The sequence below is a fragment of the Gasterosteus aculeatus genome, chromosome 5 (assembly GCF_964276395.1).
Source record: "Gasterosteus aculeatus chromosome 5, fGasAcu3.hap1.1, whole genome shotgun sequence".
NCBI lineage: Eukaryota > Metazoa > Chordata > Actinopteri > Perciformes > Gasterosteidae > Gasterosteus > Gasterosteus aculeatus.
Genome location: NC_135692.1, coordinates 3782442 through 3808488, shown reverse-complemented (window position 1 = coordinate 3808488; position 26047 = coordinate 3782442). Strand labels below are relative to the sequence as shown.

At 40.6% G+C, this 26047-nt stretch overlaps 3 protein-coding genes across 5 annotated transcripts; 1 reads left to right on the top strand and 2 right to left on the bottom strand.

Annotated features, from left to right (window-relative positions):
- The first annotated feature begins 372 nt into the window (after nucleotides 1-372).
- LOC120818897 (DNA-directed RNA polymerase III subunit RPC4) lies at nucleotides 373-9055 on the top strand. Of its 3 annotated transcripts, none has more exons than XM_040175773.2 (9): nucleotides 373-492; nucleotides 929-1149; nucleotides 3448-3494; nucleotides 3597-3751; nucleotides 3841-3971; nucleotides 4656-4743; nucleotides 4853-5115; nucleotides 6261-6413; nucleotides 7503-9055. In XM_040175773.2, the coding sequence occupies exons 2-9, from the start codon at nucleotides 958-960 to the stop codon at nucleotides 7638-7640; spliced, it is 1167 nt and encodes a 388-aa protein (XP_040031707.2). In that variant the 5' UTR covers nucleotides 373-492; nucleotides 929-957; the 3' UTR covers nucleotides 7641-9055. The 3 variants fall into 3 exon arrangements, with proteins under 3 accessions (XP_040031707.2, XP_040031705.2, XP_040031708.2); XM_040175771.2 differs by having other exon boundaries at nucleotides 379-698; XM_040175774.2 differs by having other exon boundaries at nucleotides 404-688.
- Nucleotides 9056-9858: 803 nt separating this feature from the next.
- Nucleotides 9859-15575, bottom strand: tfam (transcription factor A, mitochondrial). The gene is made up of 7 exons (XM_040175775.2): nucleotides 15298-15575; nucleotides 14428-14570; nucleotides 13844-13914; nucleotides 13472-13621; nucleotides 13273-13368; nucleotides 11375-11431; nucleotides 9859-11257 (listed from the first exon to the last, which is right to left on the bottom strand). Exons 1-7 carry the CDS (start codon nucleotides 15369-15371, stop codon nucleotides 11003-11005), a joined length of 846 nt encoding a protein of 281 aa, XP_040031709.1. The 5' UTR covers nucleotides 15372-15575; the 3' UTR covers nucleotides 9859-11002.
- Nucleotides 15576-17811: 2236 nt separating this feature from the next.
- ube2d1b (ubiquitin-conjugating enzyme E2D 1b) lies at nucleotides 17812-23527 on the bottom strand. The gene is made up of 7 exons (XM_040175776.2): nucleotides 23297-23527; nucleotides 22127-22190; nucleotides 21456-21487; nucleotides 20973-21050; nucleotides 20066-20171; nucleotides 18809-18902; nucleotides 17812-18724 (listed from the first exon to the last, which is right to left on the bottom strand). The coding sequence occupies exons 1-7, from the start codon at nucleotides 23318-23320 to the stop codon at nucleotides 18679-18681; spliced, it is 444 nt and encodes a 147-aa protein (XP_040031710.1). The 5' UTR covers nucleotides 23321-23527; the 3' UTR covers nucleotides 17812-18678.
- Nucleotides 23528-26047: the final 2520 nt, after the last annotated feature.

Here is a 26047-nt window from a genome sequence, read left to right as displayed (position 1 = left end):
GCCAGCCTATATAGAAGATATTCTTCCATGTATAGTCCATGTATCTTAGTTACAGTATAAGAGACAAGGAAGTGGGCAAATACTTTTTGCCCACTTCATAGTTTCTTCTACTTTTTCACAGCACTGTATATACTACTGGACTAAAGGCTACAAATAGATTAAATGTTCCTTATCAACGCATAAAGTAAAAAAATGGCTACAAAAAATATTAAAAAATAAAAACCCTCACTAAAGAAATACAAGTTGTAGGCTACATTACAAAACTAACTGTAGAGAAGAATGTTTAATATGGCAATTGCTGGGAGATTTCTCTCTGAAGTATACATGTACTATAGGAAAATAGGAACATTTAAATCAACAAGAGCCTCCGTCGTGGACACCGGAAACAAAAGACAAACGGAGCCATCTAGTGGTGTCACCCGCGTGGGACAGTTTCAGCAAAACAATGGCAGCTCGGCACGGAAGAAAATGGACATTGCATTTTTAAACTGGGCAAGTAATTTGAGCGCCAAAGAGCAAACTTTTAAGTTGTTACTGGTTGAATGTGTTTTTTACTGCTCCGCCGTCTCCGGCCGCGAGGAGGCCGAGGTGAAGTTTGTGTTCGAGGGCCGCAAACAGGAGACTCGACGGGTCTGCGACACCGAATATAACGACCAAATACTGCTCCGATTTGCATGAACGGAAACAGGTTTGCCTCGGTTAGTGCACTTTTGCATGTCGGCGCACTCTTTTTAAACCGCGACTGCGAACAAAATGGAGGGTTGTACAGTCGTCGTTACGCTGTCTGTTGATTGGCATGCATGAACCCGTTGGATGTGGATGGGAAGTGGGAACTGCTTTCGGAGACGATTTACATTAAACATTAACCCTCTTGTTACCAGTGAAGGCCGCTTGTTCGCCTCTGCTCACATCATGTCGCATCTTACAGACTAGCGGAGGACCGGCCGGTACACAAACATGACCGACTCCGGAGAAACGGCAAGTGTTCCCGGCTCCTCCGGCCTCGGCAGCGGGACCGGGCAGAGTTTCACAGCGGGCCGAGGGCTCCCGGGGCGGGTCAGGAGTCTCTCCTCCCCCTCTCCATCTGCCAGGCTAACATCACTCAGAACCAGGGACCTAACGCTGGGGGGAGCGTTAAAAAAAGCAAAGGTAGGGCAGCCTCAGCAAAGAGATGGATAACGCAACGGCACTGCCTCGTGTTATGTAGAAATCTGACATGTCCGCACACTGACGGTTTGCAGCGTTACTTCAAACACAAGGCTAAGCAGCATGCCATGTGATGGTTATAATAAGATTTTTGTTTTGCTAAAGCAAAAATCCAATATAAAGTGCTTCACATGAAATATAAGTTACACCCCTTACAAGACCCCTTTTTACTTTACTTAAAAAGATATGAAAATGATTAAACTCGTTTTGCACAATTAAATGCTCAATATTAATCAGTGTACTGCTGGAAGATGCTCTACAGAGAAACAAAGTTTAAAGGCCATAAGTTCAGTTCTGTCGTAATTAGGGTTGTCACGATACCAAAATTCTGACTTCGATACTATACCTGCCAAAATATTACGGTACCAGATACTTACGATACAATACCACAAATAGGATAATGGAATATATTTATCTATGATAGTAATAAATAAAACATCTGTACGGTTCCTTTTTTTACCTGGTATCTGTTTGACTGTCTGTGCAATGCTTTATTTACTTGCATAGTTTGATATTCTCACATTCATATTTCCTTAACTAAAGATAAAAAGGATTAGGTGAAGATCCACCCTCAGGCTCCACAAGCATGTAGCCTATTGCATCAAGTGTGTATTATTTGGTACAATTTTGTGTGCATTCTGACCTCATGATCATATAGGCCCACATGAGTGAAATTGTAGGTTATTTTGCATGTATATATTTCTGCTGGACTATTCAGGAACTTATTTGGGGTCTTGCTTTGTCTTGTGTTGCTTGATGTTTGACTGTGTTAGGAAAGGTGTTGTCAAGCTAGCCAACAAAGCCACAGGGCTGCCAACTCTCACGGTTTCCCCGTGTGACACGCGTGTTTCCATGTTTTCACACGCACTCACGCCACACATCCAATTTATTACGCGAGTCCGTCTCGCGCGAGCAAACGTCCGTCTCGCGCGAGATATTTGCTCCCTCGCGAAACGTGAACTTCCTCGCTAGCGAAGTTAGTCTCTGCTCGCGCTCGAAGGTGTTTTCTACGCGCTCGCTGTTTTTCTTTTTGACAGTAAGGGGGCGGAGCCAGTCACCATGGTCTCTACACCTGATTGGTTACAAACCCTGTCTGTGGATTGGCTGTAGTGATGCATTCAAACAACTATAGAAGCCCATTGTAAGGGGATAAAAAGTCGAAATTATGAGATAAAACTTCGTCAAAAAACAAACGCCCCGCTTCGGTAATCGTAGTGGACCGTAGATGACAACCAGCTACACCATCATTTATTTTACCGGCACATTAAGAGCAATGCGTCCAGCTCGCAGACCGGTCCGTCAGTCTGAATCTGAATATCTTGCCAACTTTACCAAACTATGGAGGAGCCTGCGCATATATTACCTCATTATTTCGATTTTGCAAAAAGTCGATCCGTATTGAAAGTTCGCAAGATATTCACAGATTTTGACTTTTTCCGGTATTTTACAAATACGGACTGGTCTGAGACTAAGCTGAGCTTTTTTTTCATTTAAAAGAAAAGTGAATCTGTTTTAATATTTTTTTTACATAGGCTACTTCCGTATTGTGTTGAAATGCAAGCTGCATTGGTTCTTGTATTGTTGATAGAAAATCATATTTGTGACAAAGAAGGTAATTCATCTGTTGATTTTCTTTAATTATCAAATAAAGTAGGAAGTGATCAGCAACCTCTGAGTAGCAAACTCAGATTTCAGAATATTTAGAAACTCGAGATGCATCGATAATCGTTTTATCAGTTTAGAATCGATAATCGGTTTAGAATCGAATCGTTGACCTCTGAAATCGAATCGTGAGGTGCCAAGAGATTTCCACCCCTACAAACTAGCAAGTCAACAATTTTCCAAACACAGTCAAACATCAGAAACATCTGCTCCTGAGCTAAGCTAGGCTAAGGCTAATCGTGTTAGGCTGTATATGGGTGAGCAGTCTGCTACATGAGGGCACGTCTCCCCTGATAACTCGCTATGAGTGACGGCTGACTTGCATGTGTGAGAGCTGCGCAGTCAATGTGTGCCAGCAGCCTGACACGGAGCAGAACAGTAAGTGCGCTCCAATTTAATTTTTTTAAAGTACCGGTACTAAAAACATTCAAAACCGTATTGTAACGTATGGGTACCGCGATAACTTTCTAGTACCGGTACACCGTGCAACACTAGTCGTAATGGATTTTTAATTTTAAAAAGTGACTGTGAATGCTGTAACAAATATTTAATATTTCTTCTCATCTATTTTTTTCAAAGAAAACCTTTGAGCCAAACGTCCATGCTGTGAGAAAAAGCAAAGACGAGTGAGTGGCCGTCAGTGAGATGATTGCACTCTTCTTAAATCATGGAAGTTTGAAGCGTTATCTACTGTGTGATTATAAGCATTGTGTTGGGTTCTTCCTGAGGTTAAAAGAGGAGAACCACGTGTTATTGAAGAAGGAGAGACTTTATAGGGATAAAAGTAGACGAGAGAACAAAGGGAGGAGGAGAGAGAGGCCTCAGATCATCCAGTCTCACTCCATCTTTGAGCAGGGTCCTGCTGACACCGTTCGGAAAACAGGTACATCTTCTGTTGCTTCTTTCGCTTTCTTTTTCATATCTTCTGAGCATGCACAAAGAAGCAGGTGCACTTACCGTGTCTCTGTTTAGGCTGGCGTGGTTCTACAGACCTGCAGGACGGCGCCACCTCTCCAATGTGTAAACTTGTAAAGAAAGAGAGAAGGGACTCGGAGGAAAATGACGATGAAGATGAGATACTTAATAAATTACAGAGGGATGATGTGAGTACGTCCTGCTATATCTTTAAGTAAATTACATTAAATTTACATTTTTCATTTAGCTGACGCTTTTAGCCAAAGAGATTTACTTCAAGATCTTCAAACTAGTACTACAAGTACTGTAAGTGCCAATAAAGCGCTACCGTGTCAATAAAGTGCTACCGTGTCCAGGTATTGTTTGTATTATTGTATTTTTTATCTGTATGGGTTTTGTGATTTCCTATTGTCATTGGGGAGCTCATTCCACCATTAAAGAGCCAGGACAGCAAACAAACAGTCGGGATGTTGATGAGTGTTTAGCTCTTTGTGCGGCAGAGGACTGGTAACCAGTGAAGGTAGCTTTTTGCCCAGTCTTTTTCTTAGAGTAATGGTTTCTTATTCCACAAAGGCTTAATAAGGTTTACGTTACTGTTTTGGGAGTTTTACCTGCTACTGACACAATAAAGAGTTTACCTACCCCTGGAGGACAGAGGAGAATTTGGCAGATGTTTTTTTTATGAAATTCAATCCGGCCATTTACTTTCTTATGTGTAAGCAATAAAGATGCTGTTTCACAGGATTACGGTATCATGTTTATCTGCACTGCTTTAGTTTGTAATGACAGACCCTCTGGTTAGTCCAAAGTGCTTACAATCACCCAGTGTCATTATTGGCCATATTACCTAATGTTATTTGTTGTACCCACAGTTCATAGATGACCCTGGTCTAAGGAACGATGCCAAACTGAAACCCATCCAGCTGCCTCTGTGTCAAACCCTGAGTGCCACCACAATGCGTGAGACCTCCTCCCCACCTGACTACTGCTCATGCAACTGCCTTGCCTGTAGAAGTGTCACTTTGCCAGTCAATGTTTTTTATCTCTTTTGTGGTTGTCATTTTGGCAGGTCCAGAGAGCCGCTCTACATTCAAACCCTCAAGCCAAAGCAGAACAATGTTGCCCAAACCGGAGCAGCCCTCGGTGGCAGAGCTGCTGCAGAATCTCAGCCTGTCTGGCAGGGAGGAGCTCTTCTTCATGCAGCTACCTGATAGTATGCCGGGCAGAGATTCTGCACAGAAGGCAGACACCTCTTTGGGATCAACGGTGAAGAAAGCTGCCAAGAAGGAAGGCAAGCCTGAAGAGAAGAGACCTGCACATCTACAACTCCAGGTGAGTTGCCATGGCAACATGTTTGGAGTTGCTTTCTATCAAAAATGTGTAGTGCATTGCTCTTGGAAAACCATGCAGATGTTTCAAACATTTGCTGCTGATCTATTAGTGGAGCTATAATATGGATATATATATATATATATATATATATATATGGAAAAGGTCCTCCCCACATGTTACACCTCAATTCTTCTCATAATATATCAAGCTGCTAAAGGGAGTTAATACTCAACTCAACTCAACTGGCCTGCTGATGCTCTGCTATACACTAAGCGCACTAAACACACATGTGCGTAGGGTTACCTACAGAAAAGGCAGAATATGATGAGTCCCACCAAATTCTGCTGAGATTATTTGCATGGGATGCTGCATTGAAGACAACTCAGAAAAAACGGGACAAACCCCATCCCGTATTGATTCAAAACGGGACACGTTATCTTATTCTCATATACGGGACGGTAGATATTAACTGGAAATTAAGCATCTTTACTATGTTGCACTTTCGGGGCACACTGCCGTGATTTCATTTAGCACGGTTATGTTTTTTATGTTACTCCCATATTGTGTTGAAAAGCAAGCTGCATTGGTCATTGCATTATTGATAGAAAGTCTGTGAAGAAAATGTGATTTTTTTCTCTGTATAAAAAATTAGAGAAGGTAATTCATCTGTTGATTTTCTTTAATTATCAAACACAGAAGGAAGTGATTAGCAACCTCTGCGTAGCAAACTCCGATGTTTTAAAAATCGAGATGAATCCATAATCGTTTTATCAATTTAGAATTGATAATCAATAATCTGTTTAGAATCAAAATTGTTGACCTCTTAATCGGAATCGAATCGTGAGGTGTAGCCAATCGGCATGCTACATGACGGACCTCACGGGGCTGACGCGAAGCCCGTCGTGAAGCTCACGTGTGGAAGACTGCGGTTTGGCCATCGGGGGGTTGGTGGGTCACAGTAGTGTGAAGTCTGCTGCATGGATGAACCGAGCGGCGGTCATCTTCGTGGAGAAGGCACGCGAGGTGGTGGCGGTGGTATTGAATGTTCTGCCGTTCGTCCCGAAGCGCTGATATTGTCTACTTATTGATATTGTTTTATGTAAAATAAAGGTTTTCTGAAAATCAAAAACACTCTCCCCCCCCAGGAGGCTGTGGCGAAGGAGGGCTGTCCTGTGCTCTCTCAACTACCAGAGGGATTTCTGGGTAAACTGCAGATCAGGAAGTCAGGAAAAGTGGAGCTGAAGCTGGGTCACATTGTCATGGACGTCTCTGAGGGAGCTGCATTCTCCTTCCTGCAGGTGCTGTGTGTGTGCGCGTGCGAGTCAAGTTCTTGGATTTTCTTTCTAAACTCCGGCCAAACTTGAAATGGCCTCGTACCCCAAAGGACATACCGGACAACTATTTCCAACTACGATTGAAACGGTCAAACCACAAAAGGCATACGTTTTCCAAAAAATGCAAACAAATTTCAAACAATTTCCCTTTTAACAAATAAGAAATAAATAAGAAACAATAAATTACTGTACCAAGGGCGGCACGGTGGCGTGGTGGTTAGCACTGTCGCCTCACAGCAAGAAGGTCCTGGCTTCCACTCCGCCCAGTGGCCTTTCTGTGTGGAGTCTGCATGTTCTCCCCGTGTCTGTGTGGGTTCTCTCTGGGTTCTCCGGCTTCCTCCCACAGTCCAAAGACATGCACTGGGGATCAGGTTGATTGGGGACTTTAAATTGCCCGTAGGTGCGTGAATGTGAGTGTGAATGGTTGTATGTCTCCGTGTTAGCCCTGTGATTGGCTGGCCACCAGTCCAGTTTCTTGCCCGAAGTTGGCTGGGATGGACTCCAGCCCCCCGCGGCCCTGTGTGCAGGATAAGCAGTTGGACGATGGATGGAAATTACTGCACCAGTGGCTTCTTTGGTTGTACTACCAGGTTCTCTGCTGATATTTTCACTGACACCTGCCATTCACAGGTGTTCGGACTTGGAATAATGAGCTGCCTTCATTGGTTCTTTCTGTTCCGTTCATTCTGGGACTGGGACAGTCTAGTTGATGTAGATGTAATGAACTGAAATTAAGCAACAAAAAATCATCCTGTCCTCAATGAAAATACAGTTTTGTAAGAGATTTCAGTGAAATTGTTTAGCCCTTAAAGCTTTTATTGTTAAGAAAGCAACTGATTCTATCCAAGCTCTGAACTAAGTGCGTCAAACACATCGCAAAATGGTTCAATGGATTTGGGCTGAAAAATGTTCTAATTTTTTTTCTCTTTCATACATTTACCCAACACAGAAACCCACAATACCAGATGATGTGTTCCAAGAATCTTAATCAAGTACATATTTTACAATATAAAAAACTAAATGCAGAGTGCATCTGTCCTTCTCCATCTGCAGGAACTGGTGTCCGTGCGTCTGTCCGATGGTCGAACCGGAGAGATGATGGTGTTAGGAAACGTCCAGCACAAACTGGTGCTGTCTCCTGACTTCCAGGTCTTACTGAAACAGGCTGCAACGCAGCAGCAAGCCCTGTGATCTCCTGTCTCCTACGGCACAGGAGACTGGCAGAAAGTCCCCTGATCTCCTGTCTCCCAATGCGCGAGCGACTCTTTGCAGGACTCCCGATCTGTTGTTTTGTTACCACGCTAACATATCAGTGAGGCGGGTAGGACAGCTGGTTGAAGGCGTATTGGACCAACTGTCCTTTTTTAGGCAGCTATATAGGTTCCCCTCAGTCACCGTTTGGATATTTTCTATGCTTTGATTTCACTGATGACTGAACACCAGCAAGAGACACCCCAGCTCCACACCATGTAAGTGGAAGATTGGGACTACAGAGGACTTTCACATTGACATCCGACGCCTTCTCTGTCCAAGTCATTTTTATTCAAAACAAAACCAATGAGCCGGTTTTTAAACTTATTTATGCTTTGATAACTCAATTGTGGTTGTTTTAGTGTATCAGTCTGACAATTCGCTAATTGTGCTCCTTTATTGTAATGTCTGTGGTTCAATAGACACATTACATTACATTACATTACATTACAGGTCATTTAGCAGACGCTTTTATCCAAAGCGACTTACATTAAACTCAATGGTGCAAAGTAAATGTACATTCCTGGACTGCTGTACCCGTGGCTTCACTGATGGCCCTGTTAAGATCTGGGGTCTACCAGGTACTAGGATTTGGTCAAACGTGGTAGGACAGCTTTCTCTTGTGTCAGCCATGGAAGAACCTTCAGAACACAAAGCTGATCTCATCAAAACGTTCATGATGAGTGCAATTGCTATTCCTGAGCTGGATTTTATTTTATGTATCTGATGTTCCTTGTCTGTTTTGTATGGTGTGGTATTTTTAATGGTGTTCTAAAAAAATGTATAATAAATACAACTGTAATTGGTCTTTTTTTTTGTATAAAGTCAACCTACATACATTATATGATTTCCAGTAATGCCTGTTGTTTATTACCTCAACATCATTTCATTTCACTCATGAGCTTCACAGAGCAAATAAACAGCAGCTGTAAAGTATTTATATGAACTACATATCCAATTCCAAACTTCCCTCCTAGACTAATTTGTGGCGGTGCGCCACAGATTCAACACCGGCCGCCACACATTGCGTTTGGTGTATATTTATTTTTTTAACTCTTATTTCCTTTCCGTACTCTCCCCGTCTCTGTCACCCACGCGTCTCACATACACACACACACACACACACACACACACACACACAGCCTCTCCCCTCCGTGCACATCGCGTCTGTCCCGCGTGACTTTTTTTTAACAAGCCCCGCAAAATCCGTGACTCTTACAGAAGTTGCAGACTTTGCGCATGTAGGCTGTAACAAGTAGTATAAGGTGTGAAATGTGTACTTTTACTACGACCTTTGTATAGGCGTGAATCCCTGTTTTGTATTTACTCCAATAAAGTTCTGTGTTACAAATGAATATTGAACGAATTATTCCAGTTCAGCGGTCACCCCGTCAGCCTCCACACATTGACGTTGGATCTGTGGGAAACACTTCCCTGTGTTGCCTACATTTTGGCAAGTTTCTTGAAGCCCTTTCAGGTCATGTACTTTTTGAAAAACGTTGGTCCAGCTATTAAAACAAAGGAAGTACGTACAGTAAGATACACTGTTTAAAGGAATTAAAGGTGAAACTTCACTTGAATAAAATATTACTTTAAGTTAAAAAATGTGGAGTTGCTTATAGAAGAAAATATTTAGAATTTATATCACAGTTCAAATACTTGTGGCCTTGACAGTAAACCTCTCAGACGTGTCATTGAGCTGGAGCAGATCCTGGTTCAGTAGATCACCAACTTGATGTGTCCCAGAAGGGACTCCTGCCCTATATCGGTTTTACTGCATTTTACTGTTTCTCCTGGCTCAGACTTTCAAAGATTCCACCCAGATGAGCTGTGGTCAGTGATAACTGTATTAGCGTCGGGTTAATCACTCTTATGGTACAATTTCTATGAAGTTGAGGCATCATTACCAAAGCAAACAAAAAAGAGAACTATTTATTTAGAATAAAGCAAATCTTTGATAAATTATAAATAATTCACTTTAATTGAGCGGTTACATTTAAGGAGTCTTAGTAAGTGAATGTGCACTATTTGTCAACTATCGTAGCATCAATGAAACTGTTTTGTTAAAACTTGTTTTTTTTTTAGTATTTTTTCTTTAGTATAACTTGATTCTTATGGATGATATAGCGGAAAGAAATGGGGCCTCTAGAGAAAGTGCTTTGTTTTTGCACTGGTAGAAAGGTGTATGTACATCTTTATTCAGTAAATACACAGCACATGTGCACAGTGTAGTAAACACTGGTGGATCTACATACATTCTGGTAGCAAAAGCAACCGTTAATACTCACAGTAGGTTGTTCTTAATCTACAGGTGTGTTCATTACAAAAATGAGGACTAGGAAAATAGTGGACTGGACAGGATTAATAACACATTGGCTGATGAGTATAAAGGAAGGTATGCCATTTAATCAATTGGATGAACGAGCAGTGGGAAGAAACATAGTATCACCAGACGGTAACAAAACAAGAACATGTGATATGTGAACAATCATATGAAAAATGGAGAATTTGGAACTTAAAAACAAATGAGTCATTCAGATGTTACTCGTGCCGTAAATGACACAAAGTAGTATTTCACAGTTTGAGGTTGTGACTGTGAGGTAATGCCACACAAAAAGCTGCAAGACAAACAAATGGGAGCACCAATGGGAGCCAGGGTCTCGTCTGCACTTCACAGGTTTATGTTTATGTGATGTCATGCACTCGCTCAGGTTCCTTACAATTATTGGATGGCCTGTTTTGCTTCTGACTTCACTACTAGTACACCGACAAATTGCAATGCTTGCTGAGCCTCTTCGTATACAATAAATCAGTTGGGTACTTCTAAAGGTGTATGCCTTCCGTAGCGGCGGGCCCTGATATGGCCACATAGTATGTGTTTAGACATTACCTAACCGATGGTTGGTTGAAGAATAACAATGTTTTATGAAATAGCAAAATGAAGAAAATGAAGTTTATTTTGGGAGTGCACCAGTAAGCTTTATACTACTTAAGCGTCATAGCGTTAAAACAGTAATGTATAAACAGTGTGACTCCTCACTTTACTTCCTCCACTCTCAATCTCACTCATACATCATTTGGATGCTAGTAAAGATCCTGGAATCAAGGTTTATTTGGTGTACTTTTTACTGAACACATGTGACAAGGATTTAAAGATGCTGTAATGGTTGTTTTCTTGTTCTACCTACAAGCATTCATGCCAACTGGGAAGCTTGTGAGTTTGAAGTTGGGTGAAACCGAGCCTCATCACAACTTATGCTTCAGCTGTCACAAATTTTTCCCTTTGGTGAGATAAACACCTCTTATATCTTCCTAATAGTCCTAACTGTTTTCACAGAGCTACTCTTTGCGGTCTTCCTGGTTGTTTTTGACTTCCCTGTGGCAGCTGCCTTCTTTACTACTTTAGCTTTAGCCGTCTTTGCAGCAGTTCTTTTCTTGTTGGAAAGGGTCTGCTCTCGGATGAGGTCTTCTCGTCCAATCTCCATCATGTGATCCTCCCACGACTTCATCTCATTTTTATAGCGAATTTTGTCATCCTCTGCCAGCTGTGCATAAACCTGTGATGTGGAACACAAAGAGCATCTGGATACTGCACAACACAGAGACTATTGCTTACATGTGTAAGGCTGCACAAGTGTCATGGACTAAATAAAAATAAAAATTTTGTGGCAAACCTGTTTCTGATGAATCAACAGATTCCTCCAGTCCTCCATCAGCGACTTCATCTTTGCCTGAATGAAGCACATTGGCAAAAATATTTCAAGGACTATTTTTCATTGTTGTATCACGCGTGTCCTGGCTGCATGTTGTAGCATTCTGGCTCATCCTACTAGATTGGGGGGACACCACCAGTTTCTATGGCGCGCTCCCTGTCTGTTGGTGGGTGGGTTCACACATGAGTGTTTTCGCATGCGACCATGTAGAAACAGAAATGACATGAGATAAATGAAGAAGAATCTAGACTAGTGGCAAGACCGCCTTAAAACATATAAGAAGGCTCTCCGTAACGCAACAGCATCTTATTACTCATCATCAATAGAGAAAAATAAAAACAACTCCAGGTTTCTCTTCAGCACTGTAGCCAGACTGACAGAGTCACAGCTGTCGAGCCGTGTATTCTTTTGGACCTCAGTAGTAACGACTTCATGAATTTCTTCAATGATTCTTCAATGGTCTCCTGCCTTCAACTAGTGCCAACCTGCCCTCGGATGTAGGAACCTTGGATGCAGCAGTGCGCCCTGATGCCTGTTTGGCTTCTCTTCCATCAACCTTGGTCAACTGGATCTTCTACTTGTTTCTTGGATCCGATTCCAACTAAGCTGCTGAAGGAAGTTTTTCCTTTAGTTAGCACGTCCTTATTAGATATTATGAATCGGTCTTCAGGGACTCAAGGACTCATCTCTTTTCTTGTTGGACCTCAGTGCCGCATTCGACACCATCGATCATAGTATCATGCTGCATAGACTAGAACATTTGATTGGTATTAAAGGAACTGCTCTCAGCTGGTTTAAATCCTATTTTTCGGATCGATCCCAGTTTGTGCTCGTAAACAGGGAATTCTCGAAGACCACCAATGTTAGTTACGGAGTACCAAAAGGTTCTGTGCTTGGACAAATCTTATTTACCCTGTATATGCTTCCTTTGGACGACGTTATCAGAAAACACTGCATAAACTTCCATTGTTATGCAGACGATACTCAACTGTGTCTGTCGATCAAGCCATCAACCAGCTTAATAGGCTTCAAGAATATATAGATAGATACTAAGACAGTTTCTAGTAGTTTCTTTAATGACTTTTCTTGTGATCTGAATAGAAAATTAAATTATAGGGTAATAAGGATAATAAGTATGACCTAAATAAATCAAGCACAATGCCCCCCCCCACACTCCACATTGAGGTGGAGTGGGGGGGGGCTGCTGTAAACCTAGAGGAAAAAGTATAATGCATTTTGTCCTTGTTCCTTCGAAGCCTGGGACGCGATGTACGGAATTGTGCGGAACTGCTTTGGGAGAATGTGGTGGGGCCCAGAAGACGTGGTGGGTAGACAGCAATGTAAGGGAGAATTCCACTTTGTCTGCTAATGTTGGCAAATCTCGGTATGAGTCGTTTAATGTGTATTCATTATTTACAGGAATCATTAAAAACGCGGAAGTGTTTTTTATTTCTTTTTTTCTAGCATTTGGGGGTTAGTAGACATGCCAGACAGCCACATTAACGTGTAGAATTACCACAATATGCCTATTTTAAAGAAATCCTATTTCAGATGAGCTGTACTTTCAGGCCCTGAGATAGCTACTTGAGCAGTTCCCTAAATACTACTGGTTGACAACTACTGGGCCAATAAAATCAGACCTCCATGATGCGTTGATACAGTAAAGAAAATATTGAATTTGCATCCAGTATAATTAAATCTATTTCAGAACTAACTAGGATATACATTTGTAAATAGATTGTAAAATCGGTAAATACAGCAAATTCTCTGTAATGCCATTCACTGGCAGACCAGTCCGTACATCATTGTGAAAGATACCTCAACTGTCTGTTTAAATGTCAGGAGCAGTAGCTACTTACCGGTGTGGTGGCTCCTCTGGCCTCCTCAAAGTGCTCCGACATGTAAATGTTGAATGAAGAGCGAGGACGCTTGGGCTTCCCGAGGTTAGTCAACTCCTGGAGAGAAAACACACGCACACACAATGTTTTTCTGAGAGCACATAGAAAAATCTGTCTCAAAGCTGTCATTTCCCTCTTCCATATGTCCTATTTTTCCTACCCTCTTCTTGCGGAGGGCCTTCCTCTTGGCCATCCTCTGTCTCTTCTCCAGGGCTTGTTGCTGGATCTGTGTTGGGGTCAGCTGGGCATTGTAGCGCTGGAGGTCCACCTTAAACTGCTCCCTTGCCCGCAAAGAGGCTTCCTCAAAAGGCTGCACGGGTGAAAGAAGCCAAGCAAAACATAGGTCACGACAACAGACTGATAAAACACATATGTAGAGGGACTCTATGAAAACAGAGGATAAATCAGAGGGGATGAGAGATGATTTGTCACTTGAAACCATTGTCTTGCTACAATGTCGTCACTCAAAGCACTTCAACAACTTGAATAGGCATCCAGTAAATACTCTTGAACACTTTAACTTAGAAAATACCTGTTTTTGTTCAGCGCTCAGAGTTCTCCACTGCTGGGCAATTTTCCTGACGATATCCACAGATTTGATTTCTGAGGGAAAGTCAAAAGGTTTATTGAAGTTAGAACTGTAGCATTTGAGTCTTTCACTTGAAATATTATCATCTCAGACTCATCAAGATCAGCCATGTGCTCTGAAATTACATTTAAATAAGCTTATTTCACACTGCAGCACGACAATATCAGAGATGAGCATTAACCTGTTCATTAAACACATCTCCATGAGTACTGTTTTTACACCTGTGAATGGAGCAGCATTTCTCACACAAGCAATGGTGGCGGCGAGTTCCTTCTCGTCCGGTCTCCATGACATAGGAGATTCATGTTATGTACTGTTCTACAATATCCCCTACAGTGTTTCCCCTACCATTATATAGGAGGAGCGCAAGCCCAGCAAGAAAGTCTGGAAAATTGTATTCATGTTCACAATTGTCCACTTCTTGCTGCGCACAGCAGTCTCGCCACGACTAAATAAATTAGCCAACAAATAAATACTTAATATCCAGCCCTAGCTTACAGTACGAGCTGTTGTGTCATTGCATATACCTGGATTGTGTCTGGTCAGGACCGGCTTCTGTTGCATGATAAATCTCAGGTATCCATTCAGAGGTTTCTTTGGGGGTGCGCTGGCCTGAGAGGTCAGGCATCTAACTGGGTGGAGGCATGCAGCTGGGAGAACACTGGTACACCTACATACACGCACACAACATTTTTAAAGGTAGAGAAGTTTTCCTCTTTGTCATTTACTCAAGTGACATTTCAAAGACGGGAAACAGTGAATTAATAACACAAAGAAATAATCGGCGAAAATTCAAGAATCAAAAATAAAAACTTAGTAGCAGTCCCAATCCTAACTTATTGCTCTCTTATTTATTCAGCAAATATCAGCACTTCTTCCAATAAATGCGAAGGGAGGTGGTTTTCTTTACGTCACGTAGTGCTTGGTAGTGGACCATCTGCATAATGGTTTCAAGTCCTGGGTTAATCTGCTGGTTCCAGCTCCAACCTTAGCGCACCAGACGTGCATCACCTTTAGTGATGGAGCTAAACCTTTGTTCCTGTTAGATATGGACACAATAAAACAATTCCCTACCACGATAATTGGAATCATTCAATTTAACTGAAATCGTTGCTGGCTGTTCAATAATACTACATTAAGATAATATTAATATATCCTAAGCTAACCTACCGTTGGTTGTCTTGAGGGTCACCGACTAGCGTTAGCTTTAATTCGCTCGTCTTAAATATAAAGGTAACGATAACTAACGTTATTCTACGATACTCAAACTATTCGAGTTTGAGAAAAACGTAATTCATATTGAACGTGCTATGCAAACTGCTAGGTTGCGGCTCACTTCCCTGCCAAAAGTTGAGCTAATGTTAGCTAACAGAGTGGAGTAACTTTAAGTTAGCTACCTTGTGCTGGAGAAAACACCGAAGGACTTAGCCAACCAGCTAACGCTGGCTGTCACCAGGCTGAACGGAGCCATGTCGATAGAAATACACGTTACAGGTCGTTGAACAGAGAATGAAAGAAACGTATTGTCTCACAAATCCAGCGTTATATATATATTTGCGAAATAAATGTATTTAATAGAAGCGGAGCCTCTTGCTTTCTCCCCTCCTCCTTGTTGACATGTATGGGCTGCAAAAGGCGCCTTCAGTGTCCCCCGGTGCATTGTGGGAGCAGGTCAACTCACCGAGATGGGCGTGGTTAAAGGACGAAGCATGGATGGTGAAAGCTAAAAGCTAAAATTTATTTCAAAGAATTGATGAAAATACAGAAATGAGAAAAGCTGAAAGAAATTTCCCAAAGTTGCTGAAAATACAGAAATGAGAAAATACCGTCATTAAAATGTTAAAGGCTAAAATCATTAAACTGCATAATCTACTAGTTATAATGTATAACTAATTGCTGAACAACCAGTTAATAAAATATTTTTATTGGACAGAAATGGACAGTACTGACAGTAATTGGCAAACAAAGCCAGGCACACCATGCGAATCCCAGATCGGAATAAGAATCAGAAGCCATTTATTGGCACATACGTTACAGAGAGGAATTTAACTTGGTCCATTGGTGCAATATAAGAATAAAATAAGTAGAGGTAAAATAAGACAGCCAAGAATTAACAATATAAAATAGATAAGCATTTTAAAACACACACACATACATACACATCTGGGGCCCTCTAAAAAATCTCTAAAATGGGGGATATAGAGAGCCACACAGACAGACAGACAGAGAGGAGGGAAAACATGACTTCACTAACTCCCTCCAGTTATCTGTTTATGTGCATATGTCAGTACCACTCAGGCATTATCACTGATGTTATGAAACATAATCAGTGATATTAAAAACAACTCAACTTTCACGGAAAATTCCCTGAAAAAAGCCCAGGTCTGCTTTGCATCAGATGGGATCCTTTGATTTAAAACAAATTGCCCACAAGGGAAAATGCACAGAAGCCGTAAACTGAAATAATAACCGTACTGAACCGTTATTTTTGACACAGGCTCCTTCTTTAAGATATGGCTTCAACAGTTGGTTACCGGAATGGCCTTTGTATTTCTCAAAGGGCCATCCCTTTGATTGAAAGACAACCATGCTCTCCATTCACAGTCACATTACTGAAATGTTTAAAACGTAATACCAATTGCCACATAGAAACATGGGGCCATCAGAGCTCCTAGGCGTCCGTGGCCCTTATAGGCCGTTGCTCTTTTTGTCCGGTTTCAGTCTTATTCACGTCAAAAATAGACTTTAAGGCTCCAAAGGCTGTGTAAAGCCTAGTTTATGGTTATGCATTTTCAGAGAAACGCAGGGACACGCACAAGCAAGAGCCCCTTGCATGCTTTTTTTTACCCCTCCTTGCGTCCTTGCATGTGTCGACCAATTTTTCTGGACTAGCGTGAAAAGCTACGCAAGGGAGATCTCCGCAAATCTCGGTATTGCCGGTCAAGGGGTGTACAAAGTTGTGGAGGAAAATACAGGACAAACATGTCTGCAAAAAAAGGCTATAAAAAGCAGCAGTGGCGATGCAGGGGGCAAAAAGGTCTGTTTATTTATAGGGTTACATAAAAAACAAACTAATGACTTCCACACACAAAGACGTCATTCTCGTCGTCTTCGACAAAAAACATTACTCCACCCGTTGTTCTGGCGGTGAATTGCTCTGCAACACGCGCAAGCCTTTTAGAACCATGAATTAAAACGAGTCCATCGACACGACTGCACGAAAAGCCGCAGACGCCGTTGCAGAAGCATGCCAGTGCCTTAAGAGGTGTGTCCTATGTCCACCTCTCAATGCTCTTGTTCATTCTTGAGAATGAACAATCGATAGTGCACTTTTTCAATATTTAACTTTTTAAATATTTTTAATTAACTTTAACTTTATTCTTATTTTATACTAACCCATAGCCTTATTCTACTAACCCATTGCATTAGCATTTCATTTTATTGTATTACTTGTGCACTGCTGTCTTGTTGTCTATTGTTACACTGTCTACTGTCACGCACCAACCGCCAAGACAAATTCCTTGTATGTTTGACATATTTTGGCAATAAATGTTTCCCGATTCCTGAGAGACGATTAAAGAGGCCGATATTTATTGTAAATGATCATTATATTGTTAATTCTCTCTGCTTTGTGCTTATGCTTGCATGCAAGTAGTCATGTTGGGAATTTGATTTTGTTGCCCAAGAGGTTTTTGTCAATCAGCCTAATCGTTTATAGTCTCCCTTGATGATCCGCGATCAATTTTCTGTTACCGGTTTTAAATGTGAGAGCAGTGCTCAAATCTCACTCGCGCAAATTCTAAAAATGTACCTATTTTAGGGTGCATCCGTATTATTTTGTCCCTACTGAAACCAAAATATGTCAACAGAAGGACAAGCGGCCCACCCCACATCAACATTCAACTCTGTGATAAAAACGGTACCATTCTTTAATGAGTAGAAAAGGTGCCCCTCAGTTTTCGGTGCACACAGAAGCACTACATTGGATTTGGACAATTTCAATAGCAAAGACAGAAATAAAGACAGAGAGGAGAAGAACACATTTAACCCTTAGGGTTGACAATCTGACACTCATGCCTGTGTAAAGCCAACGTCACTTCTATTCTCAGTGTGAATGAGGACATAATTTTAATGATAGATTTACACTGTAATTTGAACTAATTTTCAACTCATTTAAATTATTTTTTAATACTATACAAATCACAACAATAATAGGAAAGGAGAAGCAGAAAAGTGACAGTAATACGTTCCCATTTACAGGGTAATTTCAGCTACATGATGCAAAATAACTATAAAGTAAAAAACAATAAAGTAAAAAAAGCCCTGCTTCTCCGACGACATGACATGTGTGAGTATGAGGGGCTTACATATTTGGCATTGACCCTCCCACATCCCATGGTTCTCTGGGACTTCCCGGTTGTCCAACATGTCTGCTATCTTGCTGCACTCAGCTCCTCTGACCAGAAGGCTTGTTGTTATGTCCCACAATCCAATAGTTTGACTTAAAAAATGCTGTAAAGCAACTTGTGTTAGGCATAAATGTCAACAAAAACTATAATGCCAAACTTTGAAATGGCGGTCTCCATGAAAGGAACATAGGCAATCTTTCTCATCATGCTTCCCAAAAAAAAGGAATGTTCTCCGATCAATAACTTTTTTTTGACTACAGTTCATTGAGATGGAAGTTACACATGATTACTTACTATAATTTACAGTGTGTTGTGACCTCAAAAAAGAAAGGAAAAATAAAAATTCTCAGCATGGTATTATTCATTTTTTTACATGGCATACTTTTGGGTCCAATCTTTTGCTAGTTTGTTGTATCTGAGGAGAGAAAAGAAGAGTGCATGATATCAGGAACACACATTGTTCACATTGATATCAGTGGAGAGCTCAGTGCTTACTCACTTGACTTTGTCGTTCTTGTACATATGTGCTATGTCTGGAACTAAGGGATCGTCTGGGTTTGGATCACAAAGCAACGAACATATGGACAATAAAACTGGAAGGAAGAGTAATTTCATTAGTTGACATGTTGATAGATGATGTTTCAAAGAACCCTACCACAAACAGATTCCTACTTGCAGGCTGGATTTGAATGGTCAAAAAAAATTACCTTCTAACTTTTATTCCTAACCACTTCTCCTTGACCTCTGTGGAAAACGTCACGGGGTCAAGGAAAGCTGTAGATCACTAAGTTACGTAGCTATGATGTGACGGGACACGCATGTTAATGACATCAGTCTGCGGCGGGGAAATTACAATTTCTCTGAAGATGGAAGCATCTTAGATGTCTTCATGTGTTTTTATAGGCTGAGTCATGCAGACAACATAAATCAACCAGGTTCAAAGTGTTACTATATTAACAAGGTTGCAACATTAAAGAGTTATGCTAACGGTTACTTACATGATCTACTAATGTTTCTCGGTCATCATCGTGATTTCTTGTGAACGGCCGAATGATACATCACTATTTATATATTGCTGCCGCAAAGAATTGTGTGACGGAATTATCTCCTCTCCTTTCGTAAAGGATGGTCCAGTGGTTCCTATGCTAAAGGAGCTAAGTAGGGAAGCATTGAAGCTCCTTTCCTTAGCATTAGATAATTCTAACAGCTCTCATCACAGCAGTCACTTACACTACTTCTAGGTCATTTCACTAAGTTAGGAACCTTCCTGTGCAAATTTGACAATTCGAATCCAGCCGCCGTTGCCTTGATGGATTGGTTCTGTTTGCCGTGCCCCCTGTCAGCAGGTGAGTGTGCTGTACCGAAACTAAAAGGTTTATATTCTGAACAGCACTGCTTTCAGAAGTAATACCCACTAGAGAAACTGGAAGCATACAGTGGAATATTTGTACATTTAAGAGTCTATTTAAAGGATCGTGCCGATTAAGGAAGGGGGTAGTTTTAAAATTGACATTGAGAGAGAGATTATCAAATTTAAAATATTTTTAACTAAACGTCTGTCAGGCTAATGAAGCCAAATTGATTTGAATATTGATAATATGAATTGACGGAGATTTAAGAAGTGTGATAAAAAAAATACGTCAAGGTCACACCATTGGGTGACCTCACAAACGATAACAACATAAAACCCTGATGAGATGAAAACAATGACAGTGTCGTACTATTGCCGTTACAGCTCCAAAGAGATTGTAGTTACCTTTAGACACTGTTAATGCCGGAGACCACTGGGACCGTAGAATGTCCAAACAGATACTGCCATTGCTGTTTATATTTGGGTGATAAATCTTAGTTGTAAATGCTACCTGTAAAAAGAAAAGCCATGTATAAGCAGAGGAGTGCCAATGTCCCACAGGTAATGAAATACACACTGGAACAATGTTAGATGTGGCAGGTATACATTTCAGGGCACCTGCCAATGCGGGTAATATTCATATTAATCAAAATATATGTATTTTTCATAATTATGTCACTCCTAAATTTGAACTAGTAAGGAATTAACGCTATACAATATATTCTGTATTTCTAAAGCTTTCCATATACGCTAAAGGCAACAAGCGAGGAGGGTGCTCTTTTTCAATCCTTTGCAATGGATATTATATTACGTACAGTCAATTCCTACGACAGTATGGCACAGCAACGGTTTTAATACATTCATTAGGCCCACGATGTTCATGGTTTGCATCCCCCCGCAGAGCCCCCACCCGCCCCCACCTCTCTCTCATTTTGAAGACTGTGAGCATCGACTTGTGTAACCTTCTTCTTTCAGCCCAGTGACCGGAATTCAGAGGCTTGGATAAACAATTGAAATGAGTGACTTATGAACAAATTCAATTAGGTCATTTTGATGACATATGGCATTTTATAAGCAAGAGATCGTGGTATGTTTTGATAACATATTGGGATATTTGATAATACCCTTCAAGTTTTATACTGGATACTGCCTAAGCACAAACCTCATTACAATCCTGGAATGCACAATTTGTCAGGTTTAATCCCTTCCAAACATATGAGATAGGAGACGTTTTCCGGACCAGAGGCTTCATCTGACTGCACAACGACCACAATCAATTCAAGAGTATGACAGACTGAAGTCCAGCACGTACCTTTGGTGGCTTGAATGGGTAGTCAGTGGGGAAGTGGATTGTGAGGAAGAAAACTCCTCCTTGGTAAGGGCTGTCACCCTGTCAAAAAGAAGGACAATCAGCACAGATCAACTAATATTACAACTATTCCCAAAAAATAGCAATAAGTAAGTGTTGGAATTAGCATAAATATGAATTAATATTTAATTTGTTGATGGATTTAAAAAGATTTATACTTGAATCACAAATCAGAATATTGAGATAATCAGTGTATAGATATGGTTCGTCCCTACTGATGACAAATATTCCAGATTAGAGTTCTTTTAAAGTTGCCTTTATCATTACTGATATTATTATTATTATATTTGCTAAAAATGCTGAACAAATATTAGTAAACACACAATGTAACTGCAGTAACTACGTTATACAGGGGGATGCAAAGCTAAGGCTGCACAAGCACAGAACAAGAGTACTTAAAGCCTTAAGCAATACTGTGATACTCACCGGACCCATTATGGTCGCCTGCCAATGAAACACTAAAAGCAATGAAGGAAAAAAGAAATGGATATCAGGTGAATAAAATAATAATAATAATAATAAAATAGCTTATCCACCTTAAAAGGTCAGTCACCCGTGTCCACAAAGCTGTCGATGACTTCTGGGCTGGCCACCTTCCCTTTCCCCCTGGATTATTCAAAGTGCAACTAATTCAACTGCAGTTGCAAGAGTATCCCCTTGGGATACACTGATAGCAGTATTGCATATCAGGCTAACACAGACTCAAATAGCTCCATCGAGTATTGGTGACAATGAGGCCCATCAACTCAATTCTATCACAATACATATACAGAAATATAAATTCCCATTTAATTTGTTGTTGGATTTAAAAAGGTTTTCATTAGAATTCTAGTTTCTGTTCATTTGGAAGAGTCTTTAACTTAGTTGCTGATGCCCAATGAATTTATTTGAGCTTGAAAATTTGCAGTCACTGACTATGTAGTTCATTCACTTCTTTTTCTAAGCTAAGAGGTTGCTTCACGGCTCAAATGTAATTCTGTAGGTGCCACAATAAATGAACGTGTTTCCGCTTAAAGACATTTATAATGAAAAACAATTGAACTCGTGTGATGCGGAAGAAATTCTGATATGAAAGGTGCATGTGTAACGTTACTCACAGTCATCACCCACGGGTCCAGCAGAGCACTGTGCTGGAGGGTCTCTCTGCAGGTCATGCAGCTCCTGCTCAATGGAGCAGAAATATGAAACTGAAGTTAGTTATTGGGCTGAACGAGCACCGTTTGACGTCAGTAAAAACTGCTGAAGACTCCAACTTTGTGGCACCAAAGGGATGTTTTCTCCCGGGTATTCCTGTTGATAATTGAAGTTTGAGTTTCTGTCAGTGATTGCCCTCTTTTCATGACTGAGGCTGATTATATTTATCAACGCAGTTGTTTCTTTCAACTCAATTGATCAATTGATACATTCTAAAAAGGCCTTTGCCAATTTAAACATAATAACTTAATGGTATTGTCATCTGTGCAAAGACGTTTGCATTCTTAATGCGTTATTTTCCACATTCTGACAACTAATTGTGGTATAATTTGTCTCATAAAATATCGCTATAACATAATGTAGGCATACTGCTTCTGAAATCCAGTCATTTTACCACCCAGTTATTTGAGATAAACGACGATTTTTTTCTTCAATATTTTTTTTCGACTGCTACGGAGTTCTTCTATGTGACACAGATTTGCACAAAACAGGCACTGAAGACAATTATGTTTGGTTTTAAACAAACTTTATTTCAAAGGAAAGGGAATTTGCTTTCTTTGTGTTTCAATGCATCAGCATCAAGCGACGTTTAGACGTCGAGTGGACTCTTCCCCTCGAAAGAATCTCCAACGTCAAAACCGGTATGTTTAGATCATAAATATGAGGCTTGACGCTGAATTTAAACTTTTTAAAATGTGGCATTTACGAGGACAGCTAACATTATCTAACGTGTTATCTTCCTATTCTCAAAGACTGCCGTAAATACGACACCAACCAACACTTCTTGGAGAAAGTCCTCAGCTGACACGGTTGCCTATTATTGGTTAGCTAATTACATTGTTCGCGAGCTAGCACAAAACTTTTTCATTGTCCGCTGTATTTGTTCTGTGAGCTGTCAACGGACTAATTATTTCCAATGACGCTACGGAGTTGGCTCGAAATCACATTCGAGAAGGGGTACATTCAAAATGGTTGTGAATGAGCCCTTTTGTGGAAATAAACTCTTACGTTAGCCTCTAGTGGGTCAGCTACAATTAGTTAGCTGCCAACCATAACTAGCCGGTCATATTTACCTTCTGTATTCTTTTCAGCGCCATGTTGACGGATGCAGTTTGCTGCTCAACTCGTGCCGACTCGCTCTTTAGTTTAATTTTAATATTATCGTTGAAGAATTCAATGGCTGTTGGTTATTCCCTGTGTACTTCGACAACCGGAGATGTGTTTGTGTTTTTGTGAAACCTCTTTTGTTTCCGCTTCCTCCTGTTAGCGGTCGCTCCTCCGAAATGCATGATGGGAAACGTAGTTCGGGAAACGGAGTCCGTATCCGCATACATTGCCTTCATTTATTATAACTGACATGCATATCCACTGCAGTTAATACTTATTATGCCGTTATAAATTGGCACTATTCCATGTCGATTTGATTTTTTCCATAATAATTTACAATCTACTCCTATTATATTCTACAGAGATGGATGTTGACCGATGAAAAATGATATGGATCGAGGTCAACAGCTGAAATCCAAGCTTCTTTTTTGGATGGAATTACACTTTTCCCAATTAACACGAATGAAGCATTGAAAGGGATCATTCATTTTCTTACATGACTTGCAAAATAAATGTTGTTGCGGGTTGAACAGTTCCAGTGGCGGCTGGTGAAATTGTTTTTGGTAGGGTCAGCAAACATCCCAGTATGGTTCAATGCAACAACAAAAAAGCAAGATATCTGTAGCGGGTAAACATGAGCTATAACTATACTATAACTAGGCTGAGTGTTCATAACCTTTAATCTTTCAAAACTTTTAAACTTTTAAAACTTTTGTCAGAAACTGATGTTTGTTCACTGGTAGCATTAAGTATGTTTGAGGACAGAGTTCATACTCATAACTTAATGTTAAAACTAACATAAAATTAAAATTAAAATTAAAAATTTAAACTTATACGTTTTAAGGACATGAGGAGACCGTCATTGAGATTCTCAACCGGCTTCTCAATCTAACTGTACCCTCATTTATCATTGTAGATATTAAATACTATATTAATCACTAATGATGTTACCTAACTAACTGTAGCCTCATTGATCAATGAAGATATTAAATACTATATTAATCCCTAATGATTTCACCCATCTAACTGTAGCATTGTTGATTACTGTAGACTTAAAATAGCATGGTTAAAGCACTAATGATGTCCCCTATCTTACGGTATGTAGCCTTCACAATCACTCTATTATAGACATGGACTGGACGAGTACTACCACTGAACGAGGACTACCACACTGATTGCAACACTCTTGATGTTTGAACGATAGGTGTGTATGTAAAATGTAGCCCTACCCATTAAAATATCAACTGATTCATTTTCCCTATCAAACCTTCTCTGTTCTTAATGAAACCTTATAGAGCTTATGCAATGTGACGTAATACAACCCCAAATTAAGTGTTTACCTCAGTAACGTGTCATGTGTTTCTTCCATCGAATATCCAATAATATATTAAATATACACCTGTCAGTGTAATCCATTAAAGTTCAGCAGCATCACAAACTAAGGCTGCTCCTCTATCTTCTTTAAAGATCGACTTCGAATTTCGACTGGACAACAATTCTGATCTGATCCATTGAAATATTTTGGCTAATTATTTTATGTCTTATATATGTATATATATATGAGTTTACTTTGGTGCCACATTATATGTACAACTTTTTTCATTTTAAATGAAAACAAAAAAGCTATATATAGTTAAATTAAAATGGTTTAATTAATGTCGTTTCTGGGTCGTTGTGACCCAGTGGGTTGAGCGGGTGCGCTGGGAACCGCAAGGTTGGTGGTTCAAGTCCCGGCTGCCCCATGTCTCAAGTCAAAGTGTCCCTAATTGCACTAGTGATTAACCCCTAATTGCTCCCCGGGCAAAATGTGAAACGCCATGGGTTTAAAGTCGCTTTGGATAAAAGCGTCAGCTAAATGTAATGTAATGTTTTGTGTTTCCCTACCATTATTTATAGGGTGGCTCCCAGACCCCAAAATGGCGCCTTACCCCCCTTAGAAGTTCAGCTTAACTTTGATTAATTTCATTTTCTATTTCTTGCCAGATCACAACGGAAGTCTTTTTTGTTTACTATTCTCCATCGGTATCGTGCGCACTGTGGTGTTCTGCCCTGATTTGCATAAACAAACAAATTACTTTACACTCACATCCACACACACACACACACACACACACACACACACACACACACACACACACACACACAAACCCTTCTATAGCATATAACTGTCATAATGAGCATTATATTCAACTGTTTGCATACAAAATAACTGGAGAGATTGATTTTGGTCTACGCTTTGTATTTCTCTTCAAGATGCACAACCTGATGGGGACAATGCAGAAGAGGCTTTGACTGTAGCCTCAGTGATCCAGTAGATGACTGGTGAAGCTCACAGACATCTGCTTTTGGAAGATCGGCAAGCATTCAGACTTGCTGTGAAATTGTATCAGTGGTATCTGAACATCATGCCTAACCACACTGTATGTCAGTGCTTGCACAGACACCATCACAATCCAAGTAGCCCACAATAAAGATTATAAATCTTTAAAACAACGGGCGGCACGGTGGTGTGGTGGTTAGCACTGTTGCCTCACAGCAAGAAGGTCCTGGTTTTGACTCCGCCCAGTGGCCTTTCTGTGTGGAGTCTGCATGTTCTCCCTGTGTCTGCGTGGGTTCTCTCCGGATACTCTGGCTTCCTCCCACAGTACAAAGACGTGCTCTGGGGATCCGGTTAATTGGTAACTCTAAATTGCCTGTCGGTGGTGAGTGTGAATGGT